The sequence below is a fragment of the Trachinotus anak genome, unplaced genomic scaffold, assembly GCF_046630095.1.
Source record: "Trachinotus anak isolate AG129_WGS33_773 ecotype Australia unplaced genomic scaffold, CSIRO_AGI_Tana_v1 ptg000033l, whole genome shotgun sequence".
In the NCBI taxonomy this organism is placed as follows: Eukaryota; Metazoa; Chordata; class Actinopteri; order Carangiformes; family Carangidae; genus Trachinotus; species Trachinotus anak.
Window position 1 is genome coordinate 5644736 of NW_027273884.1, and position 12967 is coordinate 5657702.

Below are 12967 nucleotides of genomic sequence, written 5' to 3' on the forward strand. Positions count from 1 at the left end.
ACATCAGTTATTCTGGCCTCAAAGGAACTTAAATATTTCATATTTACTTATTTTTTTATCACAGCTGGTTGCTGTTTGAATATTAAATCAAACTATGTCTCAACTTTTCAAAGATCCAGCACTCTAAAATGAATGGCTACTGCCTCCTTGTTGGTGCAGAGGCTTTGGAGCCAGAGACTTTTACTTTTCTAATCTGATTATCTAAAACTTAAAAGATTAAAGTCCAACAGTCAGAGTTGGGTTGGAAAACTCATGTAGCTGGTACTACAAGTGGCCATTTTACTGTAAATACTGTGCCTAAACAATTCATACATTTGAACCCTGGTATTACAGGTATCAAAAGGGCACAAGCTCTAGAAAAGCAGCTAGCACATTTCTATGATTGACAAATCGAGGCATTATTTTTTTACTATTAATGATGGTTTTGGAAATTTATAAAAACTATCATTTATTTTATGGTAATTAGGCATAAATGTAGACACAAATACTAAATAAATAAAATGGCTACTTTTTGCATGTGTACGTCCCCGGAAGGGTGGTCTTATTGTTTTTGGATGTCTGCAGCAGTAACCTTGAAGGATGCAATTTCATCTGTCATTTATTCTTCCCCATCTAGACTGTATCAGGATAAACTGTAACTCCAGTAAGTTAACACTCAAGTTTCATTTTGCTTTCTATGTTGATGGTCTGTTGATGTTTTATTTAAAGAAAATGTTTTGTTTTTTTGTTTTTTTTCCTTAAAATGTGAGTCCTGCTCCACCCTCCACTTTCTCTTAAGTCTATCATGTGGAGGATGGGTTTGCTCAGTTGGTTTGAGTACCCCTCAGTCAAATGGAAGGAGTGGTGACCTGCTTTAATTCTTAGACATAACAAAGTCTTTTTAAATCAACCACGTTACTCTATTTTCTGCTGATAGTTCTGTTGTCCCCTGCTCTATTTGCTATAAAGAACCATTTTCACATCATGTGCACTGTATACAGTGGCAGGTTTAAGCAAACAGTTTACATGTAACTGAGTGCTATTTAGATTCATTATCCAACCTTTAAGAGATAGAGGAAAAAGAAAAAGGAGAGTAATTCTAAATAAATATCTTTGATACTGTAATACCTTCGGTTCTAGTAAATGCGACACTTAATTTGGATAGTCTATTTCTGATTTTAATACTAGTGCTGGGCAGAACCCCTTTAACTTTTCTAACATCTAACAAAGTTAATTCCTTCCATCTGTTAATATTAATTATAAAGAATAATTTGTGTGAATAATAAGTAAAATCCACAAAAACACACTATTAATAAGTAGAGCATGAGACTGGGCTTGTCTGCTTCTTTACCTTGAGAGCCCATATTCCACACACATTTCTTTAAACCAAAACCTCTTCTTCAGTGTAAGTGTATGGAACAGTATTTGTTTAGAAGACTTTTACATGAGAGAATGTTAAAATCCTCTTCTAAAACAGCAGTCCAGTAGTCTGTATGAATGAAACAATGTAAGATATTTTAACCACAACTCTCAAACTTTGTTATAACTTTACCAGCATGGGTGAGACTCACCAATACGCAAAACAGATGCAGCAGCAGTATCCTGAAGGTAATGCTGATACTGTCCCAAGCAGGAAACAGCATAATGAGGGTGAATTCTGAATGAAAGTGAAGAAATGAATTGTCTGGATCATTCAATCCAATAGAATAACCAATCCAGAAGTAGAATATGACTACTTGATATATTTATATTTATATTGAATATGAGTATGGTTGGCTGAGCTGAATCCACTTAGTTATTAGCCCTTGACCCCCAATGCATCAGTTGTTCAAACGCTTAAAACTAATCTTGATTTCTAGTGGGGATCCAAAAATTTCCAGACACCAAATACTTATGGCTGGATTTTGGAGAAAAGTCTACAAAATTATACAAAAGACACAAAGGACAACTTGATTGACATTTTGATTAAATGATGAAGCCATTATATAATATAGCTTTGATGTGGGAAGAAGCTATGTTGGAATGTCAGGAGCTATGTGGGGATGTCATACAGTGTAAAAAAGTTTTTTTTTTCCAAGATGAAAGACAATAATGGGTAAATTTTTAACCAAAGACAAACCCAATAGGCTAAAATATTAAACATTTACAGGACTTTTTACTTTTTCAATCTTCAATTTCAATTTCAGTTTCTCTAATAGAAAGTTGCAATTTAAGATGTTTTGAATTACAGTTATTTTGATTGTTAACCTTTGCATGTTAATGACAAATAATTAGTCATTGATTAGTTGTGCACATTCCTATCCCAAACCCAGAGATTGATCTAAACCAAATGACTGAAAATCACAATGTTTCAATCAATTAAATATTTTTGAATCAGACTCTTCAATGAAAAAATTTAGTTATGTTATAGGAGACTGAGTATCAAAACTGGACTTAAAATTGGACAAACATCTTGCAGACACATAATATGCAGGATTGTTAAGTATTGTTAGGAAAATTTATGTCAGGTTTCATTCTACACACTATAAGTTTAGGAATGATGATTCAGCTCTGTTTCCAACTGCGAGTTGAGTCTACTGCTTTGCCAGCTTAAAGTTGTATATAGAGTCTCTTAGTTGCAGGCAGTTGTCAGGCTCTCATAAATCACTACCAATTGCTTTTACTCATAAAGGGGCCATGGAGATCTTTGCCTTTGCCTTTATGCTATTTTAAAGTAAAATAAAATAAAATGAAATAAATATATCCATCCATTATCTATACCACTTATCCATACAAGGTCGCAGGGGGGCTGGAGCCAGTCCCAATCAACACTGGGCAAGGGCAGGGTACACCCTGGACAAGACGCCAGTCTATCACAGGGCTGACATATAAAAACAAACAACCATTCACCCAGAGGGAACCCATGCAGGCACAGGGAGAACATGCAAACTACACACAGAAAGGTTCAAACTCAGAACCTTCTAGCTGTGAGGCAACAGTGCTAACCACTGCACCACCGTGTCACCCTATCTGTGTGTGTGTGAGAGAGAGAGAGTGTGTGTATATATATATTCAAAAAATAAGAAATTATGGTAAATAATATTAATAATAATAATTATTATTATACATAAAATTGCAATAAATAATTACAGATCAACAGGCTGAAATGCTCAGTACAGAAGAAGACATTTATTATATATTATTATCTATTATAATGGCACACATCAAGGAAACATCGGTGTGTTCCCTGAAATTAGCCAAAGCTTGTGACATCTGCCTCTAACTTTTTATTTATTTTATTTTATTTATTATTTTTTTATTTTTTGAGCAAAATTGCAAAATATTCAAAGCCAAATTTGTTGAACCACTGCAAAGGTTTGAGTCCAATCTCCACAAAACTTTGCATTTATAATCAAGAGACGCTCATGGTCAAATGTATTAAAAGAATTGTGGTTATCAAAATAATGCACAAGTTACAAAGGAACAACTCTAGGTGGCAGTCCAAACAAGAGGCGTTGCATACCTTAGCAATTGTCTTTCCTAGTAACACAAAACGTAGGCCAGTAGTTCCTCATATCACCCTGAGGCTCTGCACAAAATCTTGTGCCAATTGGCAACTAGGTGGCACCACAAATATAAAAAGTGAATTGTTATACTCAGATTTTTAGGGGTATATACCCAAGAGTACTGTGGCCCATGCATGCAAAGCATGGCTCCCAGTACCTGTGGTGCCAGGAAACCAATTATAATCGCTCAGAATTGTATTATTATTAAGGATTTAAATTAAGTTGAACCCCTTTCCACTTTCTGTGTTGTTCAGTTTTTATAGCTGTTTGTTGTTGGTTGTAGCAGACACTACAACTTCAATTCTGAAATTCATCAGTCCTATAGTGGACAAATCAATCTGCCAAATTGATACTGATATTGTATTGATCATTATCATATTTGCAGTTGGGCACTTTGGGCTGTTTATTGAAATATTTGGCACAGAATAACCATAACAACATATAACGAAGCTATTTTACACATTAGTAGCCTCAAAGGTCGATTCTAGACAGTGTCAACATACACCAGACCTCAAAGAAAAAAATTCCAATTCAGAGATATTTCAAATCTAACCCCAAAATTTAAACGGCTCTTTCAATAGGTGATTCTGTCGTGAAAATGCTTTGTGGGATACTTTATTGCCATACATTGTAGGAATGGCTATTGTAGGAATGGCTGCCAATGTTTGACGATTTATATGCTTAACCTTAAGAGTGGTACGGCGGGGGAGGGAGAAAGTCTCAATATTATAAATCTGGCTATCAGGCTGACAGTCCAGACTATGGGGATTTTCCTGAGTTGACTTCAGTTCTAAACTATTGGACTCCTAAACTACACTTCCTCTAGCCCTAGCAGGCTCTCTAATCGCCTGCGACCTGCTGAGCAGTAAGTCCCTAGTGTCAAACCTGCTGTATATATTCCTAGATAAAACAGCAGTGCTAACTCCAGTAGGATGGAGACCGTCTGCTTTCAGCAGGTCTGGGTGGTCCCAGAAAGAAAGCCAGTTATATACAAGTTGATGTCCCTGCTCCCTACAGTGACAGGCCAGCCAGCTGTTCAGAGACACAAGCCTACTGTAAGCCTCGTCAGCCTTGCCCCACAAGGGTAAGGGGCTAGAGACATATAATTGATGCCGACTCATCTTTCTAGCAAACTCAAACATCCTGGCAAGGCTTTTGTGACCTCTGACTGCTTCATCCTTATATCATTGGCACGGACATGAATAACTATGTTGTTGTAGCTGGGGGTAGTGGTGGAGTGTGCCTGGGATCCCTGTTTCTCTGTGTGATGACAGCACCCAAAGATTAGCCTCTATGTCAGAGGCTCTGGCACTAGGTAGACAGTAAATGCTGGCTGGTGAAGCTAGTCTAACATTGCGGGTAATGGAGTCACCTATAACTAGTGTACATAGCTTAACCCCGTCAACGGGAGCGGAGGAGGAGTGCAGGCACAGGACTACCAACAGAGCTGGCAAGGGTTGAAAACCAGTTTGCAGTCGGGAGGGGTGACTGCAGACCAGGTCACACAACCGGTTGCTTGCCCTTGCAAGCCTTTCCGCACCTGGTAATGGGGAGGAACTCCGCCGCATCTGCCAATGAGGCTATGCTGCTGCTAGCACTTAGAGGCTCACTGTCGAGCCTGATCCTCATGCTATCTGGAGTGCCCATCATATCTACAATAAGCTTAGGAGACAGCAACTGTTCTAGCTGATGGATACGTCTCTCTAGTAGAGACGTTCTGTCTGCAAAACCAGAACAACCAACACAAGGCATCATTAAGATCAAAGAAGTTAGGTAGCATTAGTGGAATCAGATTAGCGGCCAGTGTGCTAAGCTAACAGAGGTGCAGACAAGCAATCACCCAAACAAAAACAAATTAGTTAAAAGGTGCAGCTAGCAGCTCAAACACCCGGTGAATTAGCAGAAAGCAGTGAAAATTGATCAAGAATAATTAGTCAAGGGTATAGTAGAAGCGTAAAGGAGAGAGAGCAGGTGCTGATCTCATGGACGGGTACATGTCACAGCGTCACGGCAGAAGCCAAGTGTTGCTCACTTGAATACCTTTCTTCATTTCTCAGTTCAACAAGGAAAAATTAAAAAAAGGAATTTACAAACAATATTGGATTGTGTTTCCAATTTAATGTTCTTGTTTCACGTTTTTTAAATTCTGACAACAAAAACAGAAAGATGGCTCTGTTTTTGTGTTTTTGGTTTTAAATGAAAAAAATGGAAATACCATGTTTTTCTCTTTTTCATGAAATACGGCGTTGGGTGACATCATGAACTAACATGGAATCATGAGAGTTGTTATCTTAAGCACGATTGGTATGGATCCCTAGTGTGTCAGTCTTTCAGGAGGTTTTTACCTGGAGCTGAATTATCTACAGAGGTCTCCTTCTCTCCCAAATAAACAGACCCGGTGTTTATAACCATTACAAGCACTGAAAGCAGTTTCACATTTAAAGTCAGTGTTTCACTGAAGCTGTACAACAGACAGAGCATGTCAGGGAAGGGTTGAGAGCTTAGACTGCTAATGTTATTAACTAACTGCTAACTTATGCACCATTTCAGGAGGTTTTTACCAGCAGCCATATTATCTGCAGAGGTGTCCTCCCCTCCATAACAAGTAGACCAGGCAATTAAAAGGGGTAAAAACACCTAAAAAAAAGCAGAATGGCTGGAAACTGAGACTCCCTACCTTTGTGTATTATGAACCAGACTTTCAGGAAAGTTTTACAGGCAGCTGAATTATCCTCGACGCAGTCCTCCTCTCCATAACAAATGGACCAGGGGCTCAAATCTAATACAGGGGTGATCTGATAGCTAAGTGATTAGGACACACACCAAGTAGGCGCTAATCCACCAAGCAGGCAAGTCCCAACTTTACTTCACTAAGACCCGTTACTGCATGTCTCTCCCCTTTCTCTATCACTGTTTAATGGTTTTTACAGGCAGCTGATAAGCAGAGTGTCATCCTCCCCATAACAAACATAACAAGGGATTAAAATAAACTGCAAACAAAGCAGTTTCTCTTCAAAAATCAGTGATTCGCTGATGCTCATCAGCGGACACAGGGGATCTCAGAGTGAATGCATGGACATTCATGGGTGGATGGGACCTGAGTTGCCATTTGCCATGATGTTTTCATTGATAACTAAGATCCATAAATCCTATGACTAAAATGAAAATAAATAATTAAATTTTAAAAAACGACAAAGGTGTATAAATTGTATCTTAAGATGTGGCTTAAAACAGGATAAATCTTGAGCTTCTGACAAGCAACTGCAACAATTTTTTTTTTTTTTAAATATAAACAGAAACATGTAAAAATAAAATATTTATATGACAATATGAAAAAAAGACAAAACTAAATATAATTTAAAAAAATAATAGAGTTCTCAGTGATATTCAACATCTTGCTGTAATTTTTTCTGTATGCACAATTCTTTTTTCTCGGTGTTAGATTCAAAGTCACCAAAATTCCTAATTCCAGAAACATTTTCTTTTACATTTCTTTAAATTCTCTAAACGTCCTGATAGCAATGACTATTTTAAATGCCTTGAAAACAAACCGACAGATCACATCCCTGTTTATCCAGAGTCATATAAAATATACCGTTTGTTTGAAATTTTGTCATGAAAGTCTTGATTGATTAGCCATTTATATTTTAGAGGAGTTTTGTGAGGTCACACTGACTTTGACTTTTGACCTGTAACTACCAAAGTCTAATCAGTTCATCCTTGAAACCGTGTGGATATTTTTTGCCAAGTTTGAGGAGGTTCCTTCAAGTCATTACTGAGATATTGTGTTCACAAGGCCAAAAATGTGTTTTGTGAGGTCACCATGACTTTGACCTTTGACCTTTACCCACCAAAATCTGATATGTTTGTCATTGAGTCCCAGTGAATGTTTGTATCAAATTTGAAAAAATGTCCTGGTGCGGAGACATAAAAAAATCCTCTGTGACAGTTGCAGTGCTGTAGAAAATCTTTCCAGTCATTTCATTCTGATTCTGATTGCAATGATTGGATGGGCTACCTCTCTGTCAACCTACCACCAGCTTGCCTGCATGTTGTCAGGCTGTGCATTTAGTTATTGCATATAACCAGAGTGTTTTCAGAGTCAGACAAGCAGCAGTTGCAAGTAAATAATAAGAAGACGAATCCACACAGGAATGACAGAGGAAGTACAGCCAGTTCCACCTAAGGCTATGACTTCAGCAGCAGCTTCCACTCCTACCATTACCATCGTGGTAATAGAAAGAGCTACAACCAAAAAAGACATTGGACAGCACAGGCAGCCTAACAAGATTAAGCATTGGTGTCACTTTTCAAAGATGGCGACAACTGAGGGAACAGAAGGTCCTAAAAAGCGACGCAATGGTGGCGTATTTCTGCAAGACAGGTAATTATCTTGTTTTTGTTTTGTTTTGGGAAAGGGGGAGGTTTGTGTTACCAACGTAGACAGCTGCTTCATAGGCTTCATAAGCCTCTTCGTATAGTGTTCAGTGTAAGCCACTGAACAGTGTTGACAGTGATCACGGCTGACCATAAATGTAGTTTTGTGTGGAACTATTTCAGTTGTCAGAACAGCAACAAAACTGTATGTAATGTGTGCAGGACCGTGAGGTACTGTGGCAACACCACAAACCTTGTTAAGCAGCTGAGATTTAATCAAAATAAATATGATGAGGTTACGCAGTGGTGTCTGGAGGAGAGGTGCTGCTAGGGTGACACAGACTTCACTCACCAAGTCTGTGGCAGCTATCATTCAGGTATAGAGAGAGAGTGTAGTTACTGGTGATTGATATGAATAAATAAGTTAGCTAATTAAATAAATATGATTATGAAGTAAGTAATGAAATAAATACATGCTACAACAAATAGCATCTTTATGAGTTGGATTATTATTTTCGAAGCCCAGGATTCTGAAATGTTTTATTGTCAGTACTAAATTAATGACATTTCCATATCCATTTTAAATGATGTAGCAAACCCTGCCTCAGTAAAAGTAGGCATATGACCTATAACATTAGACTGTATATAAATATGATCCAGTCTCATTTGTTTTGACTGACAGCTGGCTGATTATTTCACTACATAGGTATTGACTTATTTATGCATTTAGTATGGAATTTATTCATTTCATTATGTATTTCACTGGCATTTTGTTATTTCATATTGAATAGAACAGTGTTCTATATGAAACACCAAGCCTATGTAACCTTAGTATCACACCCCACCATTTGCTGCACTGCAGACTGCAGTTTTTATTTTTTGTTTTTTTTTTAAGAAAAATATTTTTAAAGAAAAAACTATTATTCATAATATGTGAATCACACTTTCTAAATTTATTCTTTCTCCCTTGTTTTTACCAAAAAATATGTAAGTTTAAATAAATAAATATGCAGAAATAATAAATAATAATAATATTTTACTAATAATAAATAATTAAATACATAAATAAATGCTAAATTATATACGAATACATTTTGGTAATTAAAAATACTATTTATGCATTTCTATATCTATTTATTTACTTCTGTGGTCATATGTTAATTAGGTAAGCAGTCCTACCTCAGTCTAAAGCAGGATTGGGTATAGCAGTGTGATTGATTGGATGGATCTACTACTACTGCCTTGACTTTACTGGTACACAAGGAGCTTTGCCTTTCCACTTAGCAACTTTGACACTAGATTTAGAAACTTTTCAGACCTCTTTAGCATTGTTTTTTCTTTACATATATCCTAGTAACAAATCTAGTGAATTTTTTAACAAACCTTACCTATTTTCCAAAAATGAGAGTCGCCAATACTGCCCTGCAAGAGGCACTCCTCTGTCTGTACTAAGCTAGTGACAGAGAGGCAGAGCAGCACATTCGCTCCTTTGATCGAGATATGAATGAGCTTCTAACTTTCTCTCTGAGTGATCATTTACAAATAAATATAACTATACAGCTAAATCAGTGTAGAAATGTAGAAATACAGAACTAAATACATAAGTAAATCTTGAATCTCATAAATACATAAATACATGTAAACATTTCATAAGTACCAACATGTATTATTTTGCATTTATTTATGTATTTAATTATTTATTTCTGCATTTATTTATTTTTACTTATGTAATTTTTGCTGTGTTTAGTTTTTGATTTTTCACAGCTATTTTCATTACAACAGGACTGGTGGTGTTCTAAAGACTCATATTTGCTTAGATGCACTTTCAACTATCAACATGGAGGACTGCGCATGATTCGGTTGAGAACTCCCAAGATCCCACCACCACAGACATAACTCCATTCCCCGATACATTTTAGTCAATAAAGATATGCTGTAGGTGCTAAGTCAAGGCAGATCCAGTAGTATGACAACAAGAAGTCCAGGAAATGGAACTTGTACACAATCCAGGTGGAAAAGGACTACCTCTACATCCAAGACCTCCGGAGTGCTATTCTGTGCCAAAGGCTGGTTTCTAGAAGAACAGATGCCATTAACAGAACAGAACGATGAGGTCAGATGATCCCTGTCAACATGGCCTTCTGTCATGTGATGCTGCACCTACCAACAAGGAGCTGTTGCAGAAGCAAGTCAGCAGAGGGCTAGGTGAGTTGGGTAACATAATTGTGTGCAAAATACATATGGCTATGTTGTAAAGAAGTCCAAAGTGTAGACTATCAAATTACTGTAAATGGCAAAATGGATGTGCAAACAAAAGTGTACCCCTGTTTATGACATTAATTGAATAAAATATCACCAAATACTTATACACTATAGCAATGACAGTGAAAACCGACGTGAAAGTGTATCACTGGATAAAATGCAGAAAAACCTGCAGTGTTATCATTCTTTGACAGTTATATGATTGTCTTTGAAGTGCTGCAATTGCTGTCATATATATATATATATATATATATATATATAATTGTGATATTCTTTCTAAAGGACAGTCACTGCCAAAGAAGTATAAGATTGCCACAGCACCCACATGATGCCACGTTCAGAGCCTGTCTGACCTGTCAGCCAACACTCAGCTCTGCTTATAACCAACAGTAAATATGTTGTATGTAGTGTATATATCTGTAAATATATTCTGTGTAGTAATAATACATTGTGCATATATCTTATATTGTTAATAGCATTTCAGTAATATTATACATGCCTTATTGCAATTACAATAAACAAGTTACATACCATATTCGATTGTGATTTTTTTTTTGTATAGAATATGAAGAGATAATAAATGTAGCGATTTAACTGTTTAGGTTGTAAGTGTAAGGAAAAAAGAATGTATAATTTTCATGATTCTATTCAAAAAGAAATTCAGAACAGATTATACATATAAATAAGAATGCAAAATGAATAATAAAATGCAAATTAAAATATTCACAAGTAAGATACAGAAGGAAAAGGTATACTTGACATTACTAGATCCTCATGGGAAAATGGAAAACAAAATACTCAGTGTAGTGATACTGAGTGATAGTGAGTGATATTGCACAAATTATTGCCTGACATTGCTATTGCAGGTTACACTCCAGTAGGGATGAAACCTTGATACCGTCCATGTGGTTTCTGGGTACCAGTCATGTTTTTTCCGGACACAGCAACTAGACCACCTCTGCTGCACTAGTGACATCAGCCACTGCCCAGGTGTTATTGCAGATGTGTCTGGCAAGGTGCAGGACCCCCCATCTGCAAAATATATGCTTATATGTGCAGCACTATGGATATGCAGGATGTGTGGTGTTGCCCGCAGCACTTCCTTATCACATCTGTGGGCATTTCCCAGCAATTCTGGGAGACACACTGGGCAGGTTTATACCTGTAACTGGAGGACCTGGTGAATGAGCATCTGCTGATGTCATTTGTAAGATATAAAACATCAGGCTTGTGTCATGCATCAGACTGAACTCCAGCCAAAGGTGTTGCTGGGATTTTTTTTAAATGTCAATTGATAAATGCACAATTTTTGAGCAATTTAAGATGAATACTGAGAGCCTGGGTTATCAAACTACAGTCATAACATAATGACCACAACAATATATTCTTGAGAGGGTTCTAGTGGGTCCCCATAGCTTATATATATATATATTATATATATATATATATATATATATATATATATATATATATATATATATATATATATATATATACATAGCTTGTGCATGGGAGTGGCAAGGTGTAGAAAATATCACCCCCTTCAGATTTCAAAACAAAAGCCCCCACCTGTTGCTTTCACCTAGATGTGCCAAATTTGGTAGGCATGTGTGTCATAGCGAGACTTAAAAAGCCTCATAGAGCTTAGAGTTGGCCATTTTATTTTAATTGTGAAATGTTTTATGTATTTTTAGCCATTTTCAGGGGGCATACTAGAACAAGCTCCTCCAAATGTAGTCAGTGCTTTCTAATGACCTGCATGATGCTAAATTGCAAGGCTTTCAACTTCAATGAACTGTGTGTCCATGGTGAATTTTGATGTTTCGCCATGAAAGCCAAAGTTGTTGCAACTCTGATATACATTGTCCAATCTGCTCGATGCTTATCGTGTTTGATAATAGTACCAGCCTGAAGACACGTACATGCCAATATTAAGTGACAGTGACAGTGTTACCCAGAAAAGCCTGAATATCTTGATGATGCTCTATTGTAAAATATGATGCACTCCAAGCAGGAAATAACATCTTATTCATTTGTGCAGTGTCTAATGGTTGCAACTCTGCACAGTTCAGTCAACCAGCATCCTGCCTGCCTGCACCCTCGATGTTAAGGGTGCAGGCAGGATGTCGACAGAGCAAGAGCCAGGTCAATGCTTGTAGACTTAATAATTTTTTTCTTCTCTAAATCAATATGTTGTTGGTTTTGGAAGACAGTTATTATTTTTAAAAATGATTTGGTTGTTTATTTTGGAGGATTTGTGAGTATCTTACATTAGGGTTCTTTAAGCAATATATGTATATAAATGTACATGTAAATAAGTTTGCATATTTCACATGCACTAGCACTTAGTATTTTCTGTCAGCAAAACTCTCCTCACACAAAGAAAATATGTTTAATCAGATCATGGATCTAAAAGATTTGTTACCACTTCAAACTGAAGCAGATAAAGTGGGTAGATGATGCTCCACTTAATGGCAATGTTTTCAGATTGCATTTCATGGTCAAAGAAACTCATGACAAGAGATGAAACTGGGAAGGAAAGGAAGTAATTATTGGGAAAGATTTCTAAAAGCCTTAAATGAGTAAAAGCAATTTTCCTACTGTTTGCCTTTTTTTTGTTTCTAACTAATTAAGTAATATGACTCTGTTTTGCAGTATAGTGGTCAAGTGTATTCTAATTACATATATCACAAATGTCAAGTATTTTGTACAATTTCACAGTGTATTTCACAGACTAAACCAAACCTTTGTTTCCCAAAGGTGTAAGAACTAGTCTGAAAAGCTGCTAAACTGCATGTAGATTA

At 36.7% G+C, this 12967-nt stretch overlaps 1 protein-coding gene and 1 long non-coding RNA gene across 6 annotated transcripts in view; both read left to right on the forward strand.

Moving 5' to 3' along the window:
* The window catches only part of LOC139614038 (neurexin-3a), a 108160-nt gene that overhangs the window by 37756 nt on the left and 57437 nt on the right, over nt 1-12967 (forward strand). For all 5 annotated transcript variants that reach the window (XR_011686881.1, XR_011686882.1, XM_071471123.1 and 2 more), the window contains exon 7: nt 617-643. Coding sequence is in view for 3 of the 5 variants with exons in the window: in XM_071471123.1 (XP_071327224.1) it covers nt 617-643 (27 nt within the window). In the remaining 2 variants the exon portion in view is untranslated. The remainder of the gene's footprint in view (nt 1-616; nt 644-12967) is intronic.
* LOC139614039 (uncharacterized) lies at nt 828-10683 on the forward strand. Its single transcript, XR_011686883.1, has 3 exons — nt 828-7908; nt 9684-10106; nt 10446-10683. It is a non-coding gene; the product is annotated as an uncharacterized lncRNA (long non-coding RNA).